This window comes from Megalobrama amblycephala, linkage group LG17 (genome assembly GCF_018812025.1).
Source record: "Megalobrama amblycephala isolate DHTTF-2021 linkage group LG17, ASM1881202v1, whole genome shotgun sequence".
Lineage (NCBI taxonomy): Eukaryota > Metazoa > Chordata > Actinopteri > Cypriniformes > Xenocyprididae > Megalobrama > Megalobrama amblycephala.
The window spans coordinates 31,913,431-31,936,751 of record NC_063060.1 but is presented as its reverse complement, the minus strand read 5'-3'; the positions used below and the strand labels follow the sequence as shown (position 1 = coordinate 31,936,751).

At 36.8% G+C, this 23,321-nt stretch overlaps 1 protein-coding gene across 1 annotated transcript in view; it reads right to left on the bottom strand.

Annotated features, from left to right (window-relative positions):
- Window positions 1–9,106: 9,106 nt before the first annotated feature.
- Window positions 9,107–23,321, bottom strand: part of pld1a (phospholipase D1a) — a 28,042-nt gene continuing 13,827 nt past the window's right edge. Inside the window, exons 13-26 of the mRNA XM_048162741.1 lie at window positions 22,610–22,720; window positions 22,339–22,530; window positions 21,970–22,165; window positions 20,716–20,844; window positions 20,437–20,555; window positions 20,150–20,263; window positions 19,869–19,979; window positions 18,300–18,388; window positions 16,874–16,987; window positions 14,811–14,860; window positions 12,495–12,629; window positions 11,401–11,554; window positions 11,198–11,315; window positions 9,107–10,254 (exon numbers count right to left, since the gene is read on the bottom strand). Of these exons, the coding sequence (XP_048018698.1) occupies window positions 10,030–10,254; window positions 11,198–11,315; window positions 11,401–11,554; window positions 12,495–12,629; window positions 14,811–14,860; window positions 16,874–16,987; window positions 18,300–18,388; window positions 19,869–19,979; window positions 20,150–20,263; window positions 20,437–20,555; window positions 20,716–20,844; window positions 21,970–22,165; window positions 22,339–22,530; window positions 22,610–22,720 (1,857 nt within the window). The 3' untranslated portion in view covers window positions 9,107–10,029. The remainder of the gene's footprint in view (window positions 10,255–11,197; window positions 11,316–11,400; window positions 11,555–12,494; window positions 12,630–14,810; window positions 14,861–16,873; window positions 16,988–18,299; window positions 18,389–19,868; window positions 19,980–20,149; window positions 20,264–20,436; window positions 20,556–20,715; window positions 20,845–21,969; window positions 22,166–22,338; window positions 22,531–22,609; window positions 22,721–23,321) is intronic.

Genomic DNA, 23,321 nt, shown 5'->3' with positions numbered 1-23,321 from the left:
ACAACTGTTAAAGTAAACTTGTGTGCATGTAATGGATTAATAAAAATATACATAATTATACAAATCATATATAAATCATAAAATAATTCTAAGTAATTATAATTAAAATCAGACAATTTTATCATTAAATATTTGTTTTTACTATATTAGTGACCTTTAATTTGGAGGAAGAGAAACTGAGGGATGGACTTTGTATTGGGTGTGTCCGTGTCACTTAGCTCACATCTGATTGGCCCAATTTCGGTTTGAGATCTCTAAACCAGAACATAACCTGCCCTGGAGCAGGTTAGCCGTGGAGCATAAGTTACTATGGCGATGAACACCGCTAAAAGCCAAGTCACTTTCATGGTACCTAAAACCCAGGATTGGCACAAAATAATCTGAAACTTACCTGGCTAGCCAGCTAATCCGGCTTCATGGTACAGGCCCCAGTTTGTCTTTAGCTATTTTTCTATTTTGTTATACACTGAAAGGCTGTTACAGAATAAAAAGAAATTAAGAGTCTGCTATACAAGAATTGAGTGTGAATAGAAAGAGCATTTGGTCAGTACGCGGACAACAAGAAAGCCTTTCAGCTCCACGTGATGGACTGAAAGAGCTTTTTATGACCAAATGTGCATAATCCTTTAGCCAGCAATAGCTACATAAAAAAAAAAAAACAACAACATACAATGTGTGCACTGATGACACAGAAGAGTGATTTGTGCTGGTCTGAGAAGAAAGACATTCCATATAAAAGAGAGTCCGAAGAATCCTAGTCAATGAGACATGAGATATTCGCATGTCTCTTCAACATATCAGCTCAACTCAAAGCTTGATTCAGTGCAGTGTTGCCATGTCCATTTTTTATACAATAAGTGCTTTTTGCCTTATTTTGTTCATAAAGTCACAAGTTGCGACTTTTTGGGCTCATTTCCATTGTACAGTCACACATTTGGACACAACAATGACTGACTTCTAACATCACTTGTCAAACATGCCCACTTGTTCAAGCAAACTCTTCATACTCTACATAACGTAGATGTCATAATACAACATTATATATATCACCAAGATCCACCTTAGCATAGTTTCTGACATACAGAATTTGTCCCTTTACACCTTCAAACAATGTACTATTCACAAGCTCAATCACTTTCCGACAGAGCTGGATGATGAAATAATAAAATAGAGGAAATAGATTTGCCACCATTCCCTTCTTTGTGCTTCACACATTGCGTGGTGCTCGTGTCGAGGCAGAGTTACACAAATTTCTAGCTGCAATGGCACACTGCAGTCAGCTTGTGTATTCAGCAGCGTCAGTATGCAGCACTTAGCTCTTGGCAGTGGGCCCTCAGGGACACATCTATAGGTGATATCTACCGTAGGCAGCATGTACAGCCCTGGAATGTGGTACAGTCTTGATCTGCCCTTTCAGACTGTCCACTAATGACAGTGAAAAATGTGGCTGGTTTAGACTCGACTCTAAGGATCGATTCCTGTCCATAAAGAGCCTGTTCAGATGAGATAGGTAAAGAGTTACTATAAAAAAACTTACATTAGCAGTTCTGTGGGGAGAGTGTATCTCTGCTTGGAGATAATGGCGGTACTCAAAGCAATGTCGAGTTTATTTACAGTAGCCTACACTGCTTACTACTGTATGTTAGATTTTGCACTGTAGTCCACCAGGTGGCGCTGTGTGTGATTAACTCAATAGTGGTCAAAACGGAAAATGGCAATGACCTTGAGATGAGATGCCCACCGCTCAGCAGTCAGATGTGGAATTAAAGGATTAGTTCACTTTCAAATTAAAATTTCCTTATGATTTACTCACCCCCATGTCTTTTTTTCTTCAGTCGAAAAGAAATTAAGGTTTTTAATAAAAACTTTCCAGGATTTTTCTCCACATAGTGGACTTTAATGGAGCCCAAACGGTTGAAGGTCAAAATTACAATTTCATTGCAGCTTCAAAACGTTCTACACAATCCCAGACGAGGAATAAGGGTCTTATCTAGAGAAACCATCACTCATTTTCTAAAAAAAAATAAAAAATTATATAAGTTTTAACAATAAATGCTAATCTTGAACTAGCTCTCTTCTTCTTCTCTATTAGAATTACGTCAGTGTAGACACTGCTAAGTGTATTACTGCCCTCCACAGGTCAAAGTTTGAACTAATTGTTATATACTTGCACTAGCATATTGTATATGACAATTTAGTTCAAACTTTGACCTGTGGAGGGCAGTAATACACTTAGCAGTGTCTACACTGCTGGAATTCAAATAGAGAAGAAAGAAATACATGAACATCTTGGATGACATGGAGGTGAGTAAATTATCAGGAAATTTTCATTTGAAAGTTAACTAATCCTTTAAGTGTATTCGAGAATATTGTCAAGATTATTACTGAATATTGACTTTGAATTCTGTGTATTGCTTTTGTAAGGCAGTATTTACTACTGTTGATTGTACGTTTTGTCTTTTAGAAGCATTATAGCTCCTTTATTTGTCTTTATTTTTTATTTTAACAAAAAGAGCAGTATGAACTTCTAAACAGTTGTGTGTTCATAAGAAAATCATAAGGGTTTGGGACAACTTGAGGATGGGTAAATGATGACAAAATTTTCATTTCACATGAACTATACCTTTAACTAACCAAGCCAATATTAAATAGATTTTAAAAAATAAAAATAAAAAATAGGCATATTTGAAGAATCAATGTGAAGCTAAATCAAAAAGCTTGCTGAAAGTAATTATCAGAAAAGAAGTGTTTCATGATAACACAACAAAAATAAGAGACATTTAAAGTGCTTGGCTATTTTTAGCAATGTTAACTATTAACTAATACAAAATATCATCCCACAGTTTATTACTTAATATTCTTGTTGACTTCTTAAAAGTCACATCTGTAAAAACACTAATTATAGGTTAAGATTGTTTTCTGTTGAAAATCTTTGAGTGCCAATTGATTTATGACAGATCATTTGGCACTCAATGGAACACTAGTAGCATCAGGCAGATAAACAAGAATTATGCGTTTCATCTAAGCCTATTGTGATATCTTCAAATTCACAAACACTTCCTGATCATCTGTTTAGCATTAAGTCTGGAGGGAATCCACCTGTGCATTATCTGGTAGCAGTATATTACTTCTTGGGAACATTCTCTCCATTGCCAGGTACATCATTCTGCCCTCTGGCTGAAAACATGAATTTTGATACAGCATTGTAATGTTACAGTGAACTGCAAACTGTTTGAAGCTCTAAATTGAGAATGAAAGAAGCAAATTATGTACACAAACTGAGTGGTTGGATTTAATTGTTAGGATTTAAAGATTTTGTCATTTGTCCCAGGCCAAGATAATATGAGCTTTTCATTTCAGAAAATATGAGACAAAACCGTGGATGATTGTTCGTTTAGCTGAGAGGGAAGATGAACTAAAACCTGAAAGAAGCCTAAGCCTATTGTTATATCTTCAAATTCACAAATACTTCCTGATCATCTGCTTAGCATTATGTCTAGAGGGAATCCACCTGTGCATCATTATCTGGCAGCAGTGTATTACTTCTTGAGAATGTTCTCTACATGGTCAGGTACATCATTCTGCCCTCTGGCTGTAAACATGAATTATGATACAGCATTGTAATGTTACAGTGAACTGCAAACTGTTTGAAACTGTGGATGATTATTCGTTTAACTGAGAGGGAAGATGAACTAAAACCTGAAAGAAGCCTAAGCCTGTTTAGTTCAATTATATGAAATTTTATTTGTTTTACACATTTTAAACTGTGTTATTATAATAAAGATGCTTTACAACAATTAAATCTGACCATAATCTTCAAAAAGACCTGGTCTGTGTAACATACGTATGAAAAGAAAAACTCATTTAAGCAGGAAAAAGCACTATAACAAGAGTGAACCACCAGCAGTCTGCTTCTGACAAGTCTTGGAGATTGACATTACATTTAATAGTTAATCATTTATTGAAATATGATTAATTCAAAATGAAAAATAAAAAAGACACTAATAAGCACATACCTACTTAAATAGGCCTGGAATGGGGTGGAGCACTTTCTATCTCACTTACACTATCTCTCGCTCTCACACACACACACACACACATATACAGTATATATATGTTGGGGTATATATATATATATATATATATATATATATATATATATATTTCAAATAATTAACGCAAGTTTTTCACATTTATTGACTGACAGCTCAGAGGTGCAGAGGTGTTGTGTGCGCTGTGTGAACATGATGGTTATTGTAGTTTTAGACTAAATATGAACATGTATTTACTCATCTCACTTAATGTCAAAATGAATGAAAACAGTGAAATGCAATCTCAGAATTTTACGCAAACATGTAATAATTAACTATATTAAATTACACAAATATACTTAATTTAATCTCACTTTATTAACCAATGTCTTTGCTACTGACCTTCAATGATCTAAATCAAACATACTAATACGCAAAAATTACTTTAGAATAGGTTTAGAAATAAGAGTGCTGAACTTCCTTCTCCTGTATCCTATTCTTCTTTAATCCAGAATGGCAGCACAGCTGAAAGGTTTGAACTGTGCCCTCTACTGTACAGGCGTAAATATGCATTTCCTTTAGCCTGAGGCTTATTCATTTCACTTTTGGAATGAAAGGGCCTTAAAATTGGCCAAAAATAGACCTTTTTTTGTTGTTATTAAAAAACAAACAAGCAAGCCCACCCCAGATGATAAAAAGGAATGCAAAAGTAATGTAACGCAATATGCAAAAGTAATGTAAGTATTGCAATTAATAACATTTTTAGGGAGTAACGCAATATTGTAATGCATTACTTTTAAAAGTAACTTTCCCCAACTTTCCCTATATATATACACACAGTGTTGGGGAAAGTTACTTTTAAAAGTAATGCATTACAATATTGCGTTACTCCCTAAAAATGTTATTAATTGCATGTTATTAAATTAAATTAAATGTATATATATATATATATATATATATAGCCACTCACTGGCCACTTTATTAGGTACACCTTGCTAGTACCGGATTGGACCCACTTTTGTCTTAATTCTTCGTGGCATAGATGCTAGAGACATTCTTCAGAGATTTAGGTCCATATTGACATGATAGCATCACACGAGTGCTGCAGATTTGACGGCTGCACATCCATGATGTGAATCTCCTGTTCTGCCACTACATCCCAAAGGTGCTCTATTGGATTGAGATCTGTGGCCAGTTGCATAAACATAGCCATTATGTTAAGATGGTATCTTAAAGGATTAGTTCACTTCAGAATTAAAATTTCCTGATAATTTACTCACCCCTGTTTCATCCAAGATGTTTATGTCTTTCTTTCTTCAGACAAAAAGAAATTAAGGATTTTGAGGAAAACATTCCAAGATGTTTCTTCATATAGTGGACTTCACTGGGGTACAACAGGCTGAAGGTCCAAATTGCAGTTTTAATGCAGCTTCAAAGGGCTCTACACGATCCCGGCCGAGGAAACGTGTGACGTAGGCGAACATGCAAAGACTAAGTCAAAGGTAAAACAACACTGTCGGACGATTTTGAAGTTGGAGGAGAAAATGAGACCCTAGCGCGGTACTTCCTCCAATGTCACGTGACCTTTCCAACGTGATTACATAATGCGTGGCAGATCACAGAGTACTGCAAAACAGGCATTTTTGTTTAAAAAGTGGATACATTTTTATTTTATTTAGAAAATGACTGATCGTTTCGCCAGACAAGACCCTTATTCCTCAGTTGGGATCATGTAGAGCCCTTTGAAGTTGCACTGAAACCGCAATTTGGACCTTCAACCCCTTGTACCCCAGTGAAGTCCATGATATAGGGAAAAATCCTAGAATGTTTTTCTCAAAAACCTTATTTTCTTTTTGACTGAAGAAAAAAAGACATAATGACATGGGGGTGAGTAAATTATCAGGAAATTTTAATTCTGAAGTGAACTAATCCTTTACGATCTAGTACGACCCACTAGCAGTTAATCAAGGGATAGTTAGTCTTACTTTTCAGTATCAAATTAGGCCAAATTAGGTACATTTGATGACTAACTTGTAAGACTGGTCTTAGTGGCACCAGTGATTGTGGAGGCCTTTTGAATATAGGGATCTCATTGTTATGTTCAAGAAACCAGCTTGAGATGACGTGAGCTTTGTGACATGGCGTGTTATCCTACTGGAAGTAGCCATCAGAAGATGGATACACTGGTTATAAAGGGATGGATGTGGTAAGCAACAACACTGAGGTAGGCTGTGGCGTTTAAATGATGCTCAGTTCATACTAAGGGGCCCAAAGTGTGCCAAGAAAATATCCCCCACACTGTATCTTAAAGGTGCTAAAGAGGATCTTTTCGTCGACTGAGAAACCAAAGACTGTTACTGAGTTTTTTAAATGAGCGCATGCGTAAGAATTTCGAGGGAACGCCTCCCAAAACTTGTGCACGAGTATTGGAACACGAGTGTTTACCACCGGCACTCGCTGTGTCGTGTTAGTGGATTCATTATGTCGGACTCACCGCAGGTAACTCATAGTCTGCAGTTGTTATTCCTGTCTCCTGACAAAAACATTGCATGCGGCGCCTGTGGAGTGTGGAAAGTTACTGGAGCGCGTCTCGCACAAGGAACGTCATGGCAGTGATTGACAAGCCAGAGGGCCAATCATCGCACGTCTCTCACAAGGAACGTCATGGCAGTGATTGACAAGCCAGAGGGCCAATCCGCGCACGTCTTTCACAAGGAACGTCACGGCAGTGATTGACAAGCCAGAGGGCCAATCCGCGCACGTCTTTCACAAGGACCGTCACGGCAGTGATTGACAAGCCAGAGGGCCAATCCGCGCACGTCTTTCACAAGGAACGTCATGGCAGTGATTGACAAGCCAGAGGGCCAATCCGCGCATCGTCTTTCACACGTCACGGCTTTGACAAGCCACAAGGTCTTTCACAAACGTCACGGCAGTGATTGACAAGCCAGAGGGCCAATCGTTTACACGATGATCGCGTAAACGATTGGCTGATGTTTTTAAGGCCCTACCTCGTGCACAGATGACGTATATTAATATTATTACTTTCAGTGCACCTAATAAATAGTCTTTGATCAGTTAGTAAAGACAGTTTCAAGTAATATTGCAAAAATGTATAAAACAAAACATCCTCTTTAGCACCTTTAAATGCAAGTTGCTCCATATTACATTAACTTCTTGTTTATTCAAGTGTTTTATAAAAGCAACATCATACTGTCACTGATGCTGTTGGTTGGAATATCAATACTTTTGCTTGTGTAATTTTGCTTAATATCTTCTAGACCATACAAAGCTTTATACTGCATCACCGCAGACTTTAGTAGCAAAGCTGTGTTTGTTTATATTATGAGAATAATGAGCAGTGCAAAAATGCATAATTATTAACATATGGACTTGTGAACATAAATGTAAATTTGCCAGAGAATGCTTTTCTCATTTCAGAAGAGGACAATCTGTTTAATGGGCCATTCCACAATACTAGAGAACTACAGTACACAGTAATTGAGACGGTGATACTGTTTTCAAATGACACATATGGTTAGTGAGGCATGACAGCTCATGAGCAGATCGCTCTTGAAGAAACCAAATGCTCAAGGTCTGAATGTGTTGAGCAGCTGGAGGCTTTTAGACCATCAATGATAAGAAGCCATTAAGGTCACAGAGATAGATAATCTATCAACTCTTTTCACTCTTGATTTCAATACCTCCGAACATGATTCCACTCTGAGGATGTCATTAACGTTAGCCGCTCTTTATCAGGTGTCTCCTCCAATGAGGCACTTTTGGGGATGAGCCAGTGGCCAGATTTGCATTTAAATTGCTTCATAATGACCATGTTTCAAGACTTCCAGGTTTGGGCACAGATCAGAGCCGGTTCCCCTTGCGAAATGACAACGTTAAAACTAATGTTCACAACTCATATTTAAACCTCTGTCCCAGCCGCTGGTGCCTAAAAGGCATGTTTTGATTGGATTTCGGTGTTAAAATGGAAAGAAAGACAACATTAGAATATGATTTAACATCAGCTGTTGCAGTAAAACACCCAAAGGAAACCATTCGCAAAACTTTCTACTTAAGAGTTTTTGGATTTATTTGGAACTTATTTAGTCCAAATCTCTGTACAAATGCATTATCGAAATGGAGCCGGGGCTAAATACAGCTTGCTGTCAAATTCACAATTAATATAACTAGAAACAACATGCCGGTAATGAAATGTGCTAGAAAAGGTGGCACGGGAGTTGTTTCTCCCCGAGAGCTCCATGTTATTCAGTCAGGTTTGGCTTTTCAACAATTCAGAGAAGATGCAGCAAGCTTGAATCTTCAGATATAATGATATATGTTCAGAAAGAGAGCAAACAACATTCTTACCTCTTCCATTTTAACAGATTTAGAAGCCAACATAAAACATAAAATTAAAATGGCCCCCCATTTGCTTTCACAGTGCATATTCCAGCTCTTATTGTGAAAGATTCAGCTGTGCATTTTATACTTCACAGAAAAAAAATGCTTTTATTTAGGCACCGTTATTGTTTATAACGCCCACATGTTACAGATGGATATATTTCTCATTGAGCATCCAGTTTTCACTCAGAAATGTGTCACATTATGGCAGTAATATTGGTTGAAAATATTCACACACAACCATTCAAAAGTTGGGGGTCAGTAAGATTAAGAAAAAATTAAAGTGACAGTAAAGACATTTATAATGTTACAAAAGACTTTTATTTCAAATAAACTTTTTTTTTTTTTTTTTACTTTCTATTCATCAAAGAATCAAGATTTCCATAAAAATATTCAGCAGCACAGCTTTTTTGAACATTGATAAGAAATGTTTCTTGAGCAGCAAATCAGCATATTAGAATGATTTCTGAAGGATCATGTGACACTGAAGACTGGAGTAATGATGCTGAAAATTCAGTTTTGTCATCACAAGAATAAATTACATATTAAAATTGAAAACAGTTATTTTAAAATGTAATAATTTCACAATATCACTCTTTGTACTCTATTTTTAATTAAATAATTTAAGCCTAGGTGAGCATAAGAGATTAAAAAAATCTTTTCGACCCCAAACTTTGAATGGTAGTGTACTCCCATACAGTACTCTTTATTTGAGATGAAAAAAAAAAGAAAAACCAGATAAAAATCACAAAAACCATTTTTGAAAATACCATCAAAAAAGGGTTAAAAAGGATAACTGTAGAAAATGGCTGACCTGATGATATTCAAACACCAAGGGACAACGTGAAAATGGCAACAAGCGCTGACTCGTGAAAATCGACCTGCGCCACGTTTGCGAAGGGGAAAATGTAGGATTGGACGCCACATGTCCATGTTTGGTGTTGAGAAGCACCAATTTCCTTCAGTTACTCAGCACTTTAATTCACAGACAGATTGTCTGGTCTCCCCAGAGCGCCGACACTTAGACACAGGCAGTGAAGCTGGGCAGTAAAAGCCTCTGCAGACTTGGCCTAAGAGCAGGTTCACCAGACAGAAAACACATATCACTGTGCTCAGCCTGTCATGGATGCGCTTCCACTGGGGACGCCGTGCTGAAGAATGGGCCACAGTGACAAAATTATATCTGACAGGGCTTCCACTCTCCATTTTGCCCTTCATTTTGAGTGGTGCCTTTACAAATGAGCCAGCTCTAGCAATAAAAATCAAATGTACATTAGAGTTATATTATTTACCTAAAAGCCCTCCTGTTTGGCATCTTTCATTTATACATTATAGTAAAAGCATGAGAATGCGTGCTGATAATCACTGTGCTTATAAAATATCATTATGTACATTTAAAACATTGATAAAAGGTAGAAAACAATATGAAGCTGTCCATTTCTTTCATGACAAAGGACAGTTTGTCTTAATATCCTTTGCTCCTTCATATCGGTTGGTGTGACGTTTCACAAACAAAGTTTCATCTGCCACAGTGGAGTTTTGTATCCCCTTAATGTTGGAAGCAGATTGTCTTTTTTGTGGTTCTGATTTGGCGCCATCAAGTCCAGATCTCAGTGGGCACCATGGCTTCTCTGGTGCCTACTGAGGGCATGAGGTTCTCCTCACAGAGAAACTCCAGTGGGAACTGGACCAGGAAGCCCCTAATCTTCTTCAGTAGCTCCTGTGCTTTAACAGGGTCCTCTTTATCAAGACCTGCTTTGGACTGGAAACTCAAGAGCTCCTGTTTGTTCCTCACCAGACTGGAGGGCAGACAGCGAAAAACCTGCAATGTCATCACATCAAAAGTCCTCAGCTGTTTGCTGCTCACATTGTATTTGCCAATTCAGCACAGATGACAAATTCTTACGTAGCTTAGTGCAGAGCTGTTTAAAAACATTTGTTAACTGAAATAAAGCTGCAATTTAAACAAAAAGTTGAAGTACTAAAATGACTAAAACTGAAATAAAAATAAATTAAAAGGTAAATATAAATAGAAATTAAAATTAAAAATTAAACCAAATTAAAATGAAAACCTAAAATAAAATTAGCATTAAAAGGTGAAACCAATATTACAGCGGTCTATTATTATGCAAATCGAGGTTACTGATGGTGATGGCATTGTAGAAATGTGACATTTGACATTATGATTAATTTATTCTACAAATAATAATTAGAGGAATTTAAATAATAAAATAACTGTAAAAACAAAACAATGAAAAACTGTTATTTTTTCATTTTCTTTTATATTTTCTTTTATATTTTTAAATTTTTTTTTTTAAATTTTTATTTTTAATTTTTATTTTATATTTTTATTTTATATTTTTATTTTTTTTTTATTTTATATTTTTATTTTATATTTAATTTAATTTTATTTTATTATTTTATTTAATTTTATTTTATTTTATTTTATATTGCATTGTAAACTAAAGCTTCCTAATTGTGTGGATATTTACTGAAATTGCCAGCCTACAATGATGGCTCAGAATAAGAATCTCTCATTGCATTAAGCCTCATTATTACTGGCCTGCCATGAGACTGCCAAACAGCCAACTGAGCATGAGAGCTTCAGTGGTAATTAAGAGCAATCCCTATCAGACAAATGACCAAGCAACACCTCTAAATCATAATTCAAATGTTCCATGTAATAGGAAGATGGAAAGTAGCCATCATTTAATCCATTACATGCCCAGGAGCGAGTGGAGAAAGACACAAGGATTTACACGCACCTTCTCGTAGATGGTGGCGTTCCGACCCGAGACGCTCATCCAGACGTCTTTGTAGAATCCGTTACTGATGGGGTCACTGACATCAATGGTTGGATCAGTAAAGGCACCGAGAATGGTTCTGGTTTATGGAAAGACAAAGACTTTTAGCTGTGATTCAGTTGTGTTGCAAACACTAGGATGGTTGACTTTCCGTCAGATCTTACTTGAAGCACTCCAGTCTGAGCTGCAGTGCGAACTTGCCAGCCTGGTACTCTTGACCATCCATCACTGATGGTGTTGTTTCAGAGTCCTCGAAAATCACAGCTACCTCGCTGTCCCTCTTCCCCAACATGCTGCGGTCGTTGATGTTGGCAGAGCCTGTTTAAAAAAAAAAAAAAAAAAAAAAAAAGGATAAAAGGTGTTTAAAATAATAAATATATAAAAATCCTGGTAAAACTAAAAATATCTATTAAATATGCCTAGTAACAAAACAAAACAATTCTGAGCTGTTTCATAAATTGCAATAACTACGAAAAGAAAAGGAAACACAAACCGATCATGACTTGCTTAATCCAAAATATCAAGAACAATAATGATCACAGACATGAAAACAAGATTTTTTTAATACTTTGCGATTAAATTTGATTCATTGTTTTATAAGTGATTGGATCTTGAGGCATTTAATTCAATAGCTCACAAATCTTCCACCTACAGAATCAGAGATAACTCAATTTCAGTATGTGGCTAAATGTTCCCATCTGCCTCCTTCTGATCTATGGCTTTCCTCATTGGATTTCTTGTATCTTCTGCAGAAATCTAAAGCTGTATCTGAAATGACAACTCGCTTATCTTTTATGAGTTTCTTCTGCTGCTCATACAAAGTATTATTTTAACTGTTTTTACAGATGTAATATGTCTTTCAGTGGCTTTCAGGGCTTAGCTCAGATCTACCGAGCAAATGTCAATACTGCACATCTGGCAGTGCAGTCATGTGTAAAATACACAGACCACATTGTTTTCCTCATTAAAACTCACTTCTTTTGGACATAAAAGTCTCTTGACCTCATTTCAAATACACTATTTTAGGGAAATGACAAATGAGTGGACAAATGTAAAAACCAGCTGCTTAGCTGCCAGATTGGTGATTATATGGGCCCCCCGGGCCTTACCATCTATACTTCAAAATCATATTATGTACCACAGTGTTCCACAAGGGGGAGTAAAAGGCTCTAGCCATAAAGAAATTATACACTTGCTCAGGGAGTTGCTCAACACTTTAGAGTTTCTGTTTTGGCAAACTGTAATAATGTTAACTTACCAATAATGACAGTGTTGTCATCAGCGATGAGCAACTTGCTATGAACATAGATGAGTTCAGTCACCAGTCTGCCCTCCAGCTCTGCATGAGTCCTCAGACCACAAATCGAAATGTAGTTCATCCATTGGTCATCCACTGTGGGGGTGTCAAGAGAGAATCGGGTGTAATTCAGACTGTACAACACTGCCCAGAAAAAAAGCCATTTAGATCATTCTAGAAGAGAGTATTTTCTGTGTCATGGATCCACAAACTTTTTTTTTTTTGTCAGCCGAACCCCTTTGACACAAAATATTTACTTGAAGCCCCCCCTGAGATTTGAATTCTTGTAAGCAGTTCAGTTCAGTTTGGAATGTACACTCAGACTGTTGGGGCCTTCTGAGACCACAGACAATAAAATATGATTTTGTAAGAAAATAATGTTTAAAATCTTTTTTTTTTTTTCTTCATTTTTTGCAGTTTTGGGGGAATTTATGGCATGTTTTAATTTCTAATTTTCATTAGGGTAGGCGTAGTGTAGGCGGATAGAGTGTACAGTTTGTACAGTATAAAAACTATAACGTCTATGGAGAGTCCCCGTAAACCACATATATGTAAGTGTGTGTGTGTGTGTGTGTGTGTGTGTGTGTGTGTGTCTGTGTGTGTGTGTGAGCTCCCGAACATCTTGAGTGTGACTTTTTTCCACAGTAACAGAAAACAACATATCATTCCAATTTATTTATTTATTTATTTGTTTGTAGGTTCATGCCATTTGAATCAATGGAACATTTTCAAAATTTCAGCAAACGTCATTTGGGGTTAAGTTAATATTTCAATAATTTAACAATTCATCTCCATACATCTCCATACTTACTGTTCTTTATTATGGGGTAATGGGCACATGACAAGCAGGTAAACAAATAAAATATTTAATATTTACTTTTACTTCGAGTATTTTTATTTTAAAATGGAAAATTGTTCATTTTAATTTAACTTTTTTATGATTTAATTATTTATTAGCCTTTAATCAACTCACAAACCCCCTTTTGAGAAGACATGTAGTATGAAGTTCCCCAACTTGACTGTAAAATATTTGCTTTGGATTTACATTTACTGTTACCACTTCATGCATCATGCATTATAGAACAATGTTTTATATATATATACATATACATATACATATATACACACACACACACACACACACACACACACACACACGAGGCTGACAGTTTTGTCATTTTAAATCTTTCTTAAAGGATTAGTTCACTTTCAAATTAAAATTTCCTGATAATTTACTCACCCCCATGTCATCCTAGATGTTCATGTCTTTCTTTCTTCAGTCGAAAAGAAATTAAGGTTTTTGATGAAAACATTCCAGGATTATTCTCCATATAGTGGACTTCAATGGAGCCCAAACGGTTGAAGGTCAAAATTACAGTTTCAGTGCAGCTTCAAAGCGTTCTACACGATCCCATACAAGGAATTTTTATTTTCTTTAAAATAAATAAATAATATAAGTTTTAACAATAAATGCTCATATTGAACTAGCTCTCTTCTTCTCTATTTGAATTCCAGCAGTATAGACACTGCTAAGTGTATTACTGCCCTCCACAGGTCAAAGTTTGAACTAATTGTTATATGCTTGCACTAGAATATTGTATATGACAATTTAGTTCAAACTTTGACCTGTGGAGGGCAGTAATACACTTAGCAGTGTCTATACTGCTGGAATTCAAATAGAGAAGAAGAAGAGAGCTAGTTCATGATGAGCATTTATGGTTAAAACGTATACAATTTTAAAAAAATTTTAGAAAATGAGTGATGGTTTCTCTAGATAAGACCCTTTTTCTTGTCTGGGATCGCTGTAAACTGTAATATTGACTTTCAACCGTTTGGGCTCCATTGAAGTCCACTATATGGAGAAAAATCCTGGAATGTTTTCATCAAAAACCTTAATTTTTTTTCGACTGAAGAAAGAAAGACATGAACATCTAGGATGACATGGGGGTGAGTAAATTATCAGGAAATTTGAATTAGAAAGTGAACTAATCCTTTAAGCAGGTCAGAGGAATACTGGGAGTTCTATGAGTTTAGCACAACAGCTTCATAAATTTCACCCCAATCTTAACTCAATACTGGCACAAGCAGACAAGCAATTACAATAAGTCATAAATACAGTACTTGCATAACCATTTAGCACATGTCGAAACATATGATCACTAGTCTTACATGTTGAAAGGTTGTGGTAAACCACAGAAGAGAACTCCCTGCCACCAGTTCACATTAAACTATGTCACAATCACATCATCATATCGAAGAGAAGAGAATGGAACTTACTTTCTTTCTTCAGTTGTGAGATTATGGAGTACTCTCCTCTGTTCATGGTCCTAAAAAAAAAAAAAAAAAAAAAAAAGACATTCAGGCCATGATTAGGTAGAAAACAAATGGTTTTTCAAATGTTATCGCAACATTATAGCAGCTCATTGTGCTCTCTCAATGACTTGACATTATTCTCTCAGTTACCATGGTATCTTCCAAAACGGAAGCCTATAAACTAGAAACATGTGGCAGAGAGCTGCAGCAAATGTATAAAAAAAAAAACTTGTAAATTTTTCCATATTTAATGCGACACTGAAGCACTGCTTATTTCCATTTATTTTCCAGACGAGTGAAACGGGCATTTAACACTTGGCTGTGCCTCTTACGTGTGTAATGGAATGAATTGGTAAGCTGGCATTGGAAACAAAGGCGCACTGTCTAACGCGGGTCATTATCCTCACATCAGCGCCATTTACAATTTTCCTTGCCAAATTCCTCCTTTCATCCAAATGATATGCAGAGAGCGTGATTGGAAGGTTATCGTGGAGATGAGGATGAATATGCCTGACTGCAGGATGAAAGCAGGTTTGTCTCGTAGATCAGGGCTGTTCGCGCTTCCTCTCTGATAGGGTTGAAAAAAAGCTGTGAAGCTGTTTAGCGTGTTGTCAGACTCATTAAAGCTTAATCAGGGGAGGAGAGGAGAGAATGTGTCTGAGTTCACTAAAGAGGAAGCATTAACTGCATCACTGGGAAACCAGCTACTGCTGTAAACTTATGAATGACACTGCAGAAACTGAAACAGACAGTCAAGCCATGCTCAGTGTACATGACACATTTGGTTTTCAAGACAACATGAACCACATGCACTGCTGTAACTCTTAATATGTCCCTGGTCTTTGAATGATTTGTCAGTAAATCGTATTTTCATCAAAATGTATATTAATGGTATTCTCAGCCTCTGAAACAACTCATTTTCTGCTGATGTAAGCAAGGCTGCATGGGCATGGACAAATTTTATTGTAGAATTATAGTACAAGATGTTTCACATCTGCATGACCTAATCAAATTCTAATGAAAACAATAAAGTCCCATCCCTACTTTTCTTACTTTTAAGAAAATGTAATTCAAGAATGCTTTGGAATATAGACATAAGGCTAGATATTTCTTAGCTTACTGTAGAAGTGAAATAAATTATGTACGTGAAACAGAAAAAAGTTATGGAAGTTTAAGTTTATGAAAGTGTAAAATGTAAAAATATAATATTTTATATAAAATGTATATTTTACAAAACATGTTTTGCTCTAAAATCAAAGTCAAAAATCTGAACGAGTTGTGTTCCAAATTTTAGGTTGACATCTTAAAAAATGAGCTTTCAGTAAGATTGTTTGGGCGCAGTACCAAAATTTCTCACTAGATGACAACCAAGCTCCATTACTAACCATATAAGGGCGCCTCCATTTCCATATATGGTTTGAGTGATCTGAACCATATATTTCCATAATTTTCATACAATTTATGAAGTAGACATCCTATATAGATTAGTTTAAGTTTAGTATTGGATATTGCCGTTTTAAATATGTAATGTCTTTGGGCCCACCGGTTGGCCGGTGACACTTAACAGGTTAACTATGAAATGCAACACAGTACAAAAATTAAATGTGTTGCAAATATGGTTTCAATTTCACGTCTTAAACTATAAATTGAAATAATACAACACAATACAATATACAGTAGTATATATAGTACAGTAATACAATAGAGTATATAACGTATATATAGTAACACAGTATAGTATTACAATATAGTACAGGTATATACTGTTCAAAAGTTAAGGGTTGGTAAGAATTTTGGTACTGCGCCATAGATCAGATCAAATTCAATGTTTTTTTTGTTTTTGTTTTTTCCATCCTTACCAAATTTTGATGCTGTTGTCTGTAATGAATGCATCAATAGCAAAACATCCACTGCTAAAATTTCACAGATGGATAACCTATGCAAGTTTTTTTATTTTATGTGTGTGTGTGTGTGAACTGTGCTGCCCTTTTCTTTGCTCTCATGCACAGAAACGATTTCATTCCTACCTGTAGTTGAAATGCATAACAGCCTGGAGTGCATTTCCTCCACCTGTGGTAATGTCTCCCTCAAATCCAGGCAGCAGGGGAGTCACCACATACACACGGAACTTTTTATTCTCCCTGTGACAAATTACAGCAAACATCAATTCCAATACACCCGTGTAAACACACATATGCTTATTCTTAAATCATATACCCTCACTTCCATTGACATTAATGGTAAAACATGCTTTCCAAGCCATTTCTCTTTAGCAGCATATCCTTGTGTTCAATCGGTGTGCTGCCTCCATAATTATAAAGTCATTACGAATGGCTCTTTTCCCAGAGAGCTCTTTAAGCACATGCCAACATTGTTACAGCACACACAACAGCGCAGTATTTCAGTATTGAGGGCGACGCCTGGAATGACTAAATGAAGAGTGGCGTACCCACAGACCATGTCTGGCTCACATCAGTGCAGTGGCAGGTGCTAGCTTCTCATTAGCCGTCAGCGCGCATTAAAGACAGGCCTGTCTCTGCAGCTGAGCCTGCGTGCCTGACAGCAGCGGTGAGAGACTTGTGTCTCCTGTAAATCAGATACTTCACAGGTAACGACAGTTTCCAGGACTCCATTAGCATGGGAGAAGGTTGTACTTTACTGTTGATCTCACATGCTTTCAATAAAGAAGTGAAGCCATACTAATACTGTATGTCTGGGTAATATTGATATATACATGAAAGATTGGTTTGTTTGCATGTGTAGGGATGTCATGCACCTATTTTTTTGTGTGGAGCAATTAAGACAACCCAACATGATAATCTGGTTGTACAATTTTAAACATGTAAGGGGACCTAAAATTACATATGCAATTTGACTGCAATTATAGTTGATCTATTAAAATATGTTTGACTGAAGTATATGCTAAAATATATAAAATGCTTTTTAGGTACAGTTAAAGGGATAGTTCACCCAAAAATGAAAATTCTGTCATCATTTACACACCCTCAGGTTGTTCCAAACCTGTATAAATTTCTTTGTTCTGTTGAACACAAAGAAAGATATTTTGAAAAATGTGGGAAGCTAAACAGTTCTGGGGCACCACTGACCTCCATAGTATTTTTTTTCCTACTATGGAAGTCAGTGGTGCTCCATAGTGGCCTGGTTACAAACTTTCTTCAAAATATCTTCCTTTGTGTTCAGCAGAACAAAGACATTTATACAGGTTTGGAGCAACTTGAGGGTGAGAAAATGGATGACAGAATTTTCATTTTTGGGTGAACTATCCCTTTAACGTGCAGGATTATTACTTTTATGAGAAAAAAAAAGAAAAAAAAGAAAAAAAAAAACTAGGAGAATGTTCAGTTTGAATGGGCATAATGCTTCTGTAACTGCAGTCCAGTGAATGGTGAAAAATTACAATTAGTGTTAATGTATTAGGATTCTCAAACTTACTTGTGAGCTCTGATAATTCGCTCAATAATGGCATCACCAATCTTGTTGTAAACATGTCTGTTATCGGCACAGCTGATGAAGAACTGGTTCTGAAAACAATGAAACAGGAACAACCAATTCAGATTATCAGGCATATTACAGAGTCGGGAGAATACTTGCATATTTTACTTCTGCTAGGCCGTGACTTGGGCAAATAATGGAACATTTCTGTAATCACGCATGTTATTTATGGCATGAATTTAAGATAGAGGGCCTTCCCTTTGAAAAAACCTACAAAACAGACTCCACTAATTGGTCATCATTTTGTCACTACTTTGCTTTGATTGCATAAACTGCAACATTCTTTTATTAAATAGCAAATAACATTTGGATTTTTTTTTTTTTTTTTGGCTTTACTGAATGTGTCAAAACCACAACTTTTAGGGTTTTTCTTTCAAAAAATCTAATGTATCCACATAACTATAGTATCACATCCTCAGAGGCAGAGCTAAAGAAAAATTTTCTTCTTCTTTTCTTTTATCATTATTTTTATTCTCTTAAAGGGGACCTATTATGCAAAATTTACAGCAATCCACCATTTCTGTTTCCTCGCTGTAGAAGTTGGAGATATACAATGTCTGTGCCAAAAAAAAAAAAAACACATTACAAATGTTCTGTTATTGGATGTACCAATGAACATAAGAGTCTCCATAGACTCTCGGCATCTGAGCCACTGTGGACACCGTGGTTGAATTTCATTTATGAATTAAATGTGCCGAAAGACAGTCAGTAAAAGGTGATATATTTGCACAAATCATTTCACACTAGACTGCTTCACAAACGAGGGTCAGTTCGCTGTTGGATTTGCACAAAAGTTTAACTTGATAGTACATGCTAGTCGATGAGTTGAATCAACTCCACAACAACTACATAAATTTATCCACTAACCATTCAGAAATGTCCAGTTGCATTCTAAAAGTTGTAACTTCTTCCTAAGTCTTTCCATCAGTGTTGAACTCCGGTTTGAACAATGTAAGGCTGTAAGGCAATTTCTGACATTTTGTCTGCGTGAGATTCTCCAGCTTTGTTGTTGTTGTTGAGTATCAGAAGCACAAGCCGTTAAAGCTCCGCCCTCTTCTGGAAAGGGGGCTGAGAGCAGCAGCTCAGGGACGCGCACAAAAACGGCGTGTTTTTGCTCACACCCAAATAGGGGCAAATTTTACAAGCTATAATAAATTATCTGTGGGGTATTTTGAACTGAAATTTCAGAGACACAGTCTGGGGACACCAGAGACTTATATTACATCTTGTGAAAAGGGGCATAATAGGTCCCCCATTTATATTTTATTTATTTGTTTTTACTTGATGAATATCCAAGACATGGTTCTTCTAGAATTTCCACTGAATCATTCTTGGCACCTCCCTTGATATGCTCTGATAACCACTGACGTATGCCGTTCATCAATAATATGAAGCAACTGAAATGTCAACACTGTTTTATAACATAAATTGTACAACAATGGTTGTCAACACATTTGAAGCATATTAGTGAATGCTCACAGACAGCGTGAAAAGCTGGAGATTGTGTACCTCAATGTAGATGAAGTGCTTGCTCTTGGCAATGACCTGAATATAGGCATTATGAATGGACTCCTCATGGTGCTTGATTCCCGCCGACCAGTCTGCTGCCGACCTCAGAACCTGAGAGACCATTTACATTTATGGGCATTTATGGCAAAGTTACTTAGCGTTCATTCAAAGCATCCATTTTTTTATCAGCAGGCATATGTGTGTTCCCTGGAAATCAAACACATGATGTTCCTGGCATCATGCTTTAATAGTTACATGTTCAGCAAATGATGCTTTCTCACCTGGACTTTGGTCTGGATAGACTCTGGCACTTGGTACTTCAGATCATTGCCTGTGCTGTGAGATTTGGGCAGTAGAAATGGGTAGGAGAGTGATCTGTACTTTGGCTTCATTATCTAAAGGAGCAAAAAGTCTTTACTGTCACAAAATCGAATAATGCTTCATCAAATCTCAGAGCTTAAAGTTATATTGAAGAAGTTCACAAAGGGAATTCAGAAGCCTGTCAAGCATAAATGAAGTTTAAATTGAGTGGGTCATGGCCCAAGCACAGGGGTGGTAAATTTCTCACCTTGGTGAAGTTCCAGCGTTGTATAAAGTGCCTGGCCACATCTCTGGCTGCTTTCCCATGCACCACTGAGGAGATGTCATGCCAGGGCATTCTGGGGGTTGTGTACCTGTCAATAAAATCTATGGTCGAGCACAGTGTTAAAAAGCAGGATTGTAAACATCCAAAATCACCTGAAAAACCTGCGTTTAATAACACAATTAACCTTGGAAAACCCGGATTAATGATCATTGAAATGAAGAAAGAAAACAAAAGCAGCCAGGCAGTTAACGTGTGGCTCACCATCAAAAGGCTTGTCCAGCTGAACCCAGTCTTTGTAGACGAAGTTGCAGTAGTCTTTGCCGTGCCAGAAGCGTGTGTTTCCCATCAGCTCTCCCACTCCTGTCTGAAGACTGTGCACTGAGCCACTCTCTGCACACACAAGACATACAATCATACCGATCAAAACACAAACGATATTTTGTAATAAATGACAGTTACTTTCAAATCTACTAATTTTACAAATAAACACAATATGTAAGAGAATAAAGGCTATGAAATAACTATAGAAAATAAAATAAAGATAAATAAATATACAAAAGAGGTTCATATATAAAAATAGTGTCTGAATTAAAACAAAATAGTTCGTAAATATGGACAGTGATTTACTTGTAATCATTTTTTTATTTAGGTTTTTCAGTGTGGTCTCTTTTGAACCCCACTGTATATGCTGAAATATGTACATGTTGCAAATGAAAAGGTTACTAAAACTAATTACTGTTAGAAATAATTAAATGCCTGACAACAGACCAAACAAACATCAGATTACTTAGACACATTTAGGCCATTTTTTTCTATACCATTACATGCAAGACATTGATATTGCCACTGTATGCAATATTTTAGATTTATCCACATTAAAAAGGATCACACCGTAATCTAAAACTGAGTAATTAGTGGGAAACAAAGGATTGGTTATCTTAACACCAATTGAATGTGACTTTGGTGTAAGAATCAGTGACAAATGAAATCTATGAAAAGGTCAAAGTAATTCCTTAGTCTTAAGCCAGTCTCAAATACACTTAATCCTCTCTCAGACAGACTGCAAACTGATCTATATGTGTCTTCTATGGCAGGGAGAACAAACAGAGAGAGCTAAACCAAGAAAATGATGGGGCACTCGCTCGAGCCGGGTCAGGGTGTCTAGAGCTACACCTACTATCAGCCAGAAAGGATAAGCATCACTGCACAACCAACAGAGAGGAAAAATATAGAGTCAAGATCCACACTGACTGACACTGACAAGTGACAGAGAAATTTTGACCTTTTTGCACGATTTATTGATCCAGATAGTCTAGAGATATAACAGAATTTGGATTGGGAATATTTGCATGCATATATATATATATATATATATATATATACACACACACACACACACACACACACACACACACACACACACACACACACATACATATATATACATACATATATATAAGACAGTTTGTATTGTGGAATCAGTTTCCGCAGGTTAGTTGCAGAAGAATCTCTTACTGTTCGTGCTGTCAATGCTACTGATGCTGTCAGCATGGTGAAGGCCACGTTGGATATGACGGTACAGGCTGAAACGTGTCTTGCGAGTGCGACCGATGCCTTTTAGTTTGGGCAGGTCCACTGAGTCACCAACCATCGACCGGCTGCTGTTTCCACTGGAGGACACTTTTTTCCTGGGTGTGGATGAATCCAGTCCCTGAGTCCCAAAACAGACATAATTCCACTTCATTAAAACTAGCAGAAACCTTTAATCACAGTCTTTCATTCCAAAACCAAAAAGTTAAGTTAGGTGTGTCATCCATGGGTGTGGCACAAATAGTGCAGCCAAATAAAGCATGTTTGTATGGACATGATGAGGCTGTCTCTAACCTGCTCGATGGCCTGAGCAACAGAACGTGTTACACTTCCCACGTCTGTCAGTCGGTGCTCACGGTCATCCCAGCGGCCATACGCCAGGTCAATTCCCCCAACGAAAGCAACTGATTGGTCGATGACTACAATCTTCTCGTGGTGTGCCCATAAGTAGACAGAGGAGGACATGTGATCCGGGTGTCTCATCACCTTTAAAAAGGAGGAACAGTTATAATCAATAAGATGTCCCAAGATATGCAAAAGCAGATAAAAGTCACACACAGCTTACCTTTATGTTTGGGTGAAGGTGCATTAGTGTTCTTTTGCTGTATTCACTATTGATGCCAAGTGCCAACTCCACTTCCTTATACAGCATAACAAAGATCCTCACTCCTTGTTGCTAAAAGTAAATAAATAAATACTGTATGTGTATTGCACTTCACATTCATGTTAAATTGTGAGCAAGGCACCAGGGAAAATGTAACAGAATAATGTTAAAGGGTTAGTTCACCCAAAAATGAAAATGTCATTCATTCCTCACCCTCATGTAGTTCTACACCCGTGAGACCTTTGTTCATCTTCGGAACACAAATGAAGATATTTTTGATGAAATCTGATGGCTCAGTGAGGCCTCTATTGCCAGCAAGTTAATTTACACTTTCAGTGCCCAGATCAGTGTTTTGGAGTGCCTAGATCAGCTAGAATCAGTGGTTCGGAGCACCAAAGTCACGTGATTTCAGAAGTTTGGCGCCATCCAAACCACTGATTCGAAACAAAAGATTTGAAGCAGTGTTTTGAAATCGCCCATCACTAGATATTGTTGAAAAGTCATTATTTTGGGGGGTTTTTGGTGCACGTTTTCTCGTCGCTTTATAATATTAAGGTAGAACCACTGTACTCACATGAACTGTTTTAAATATGTTTTTAGTAGCTTTCTGGGCACTGAAAGTGTAAATTAAAGGTGCTAAAGAGGATCTTTTCGTCGACTGAGAAACCAAAGA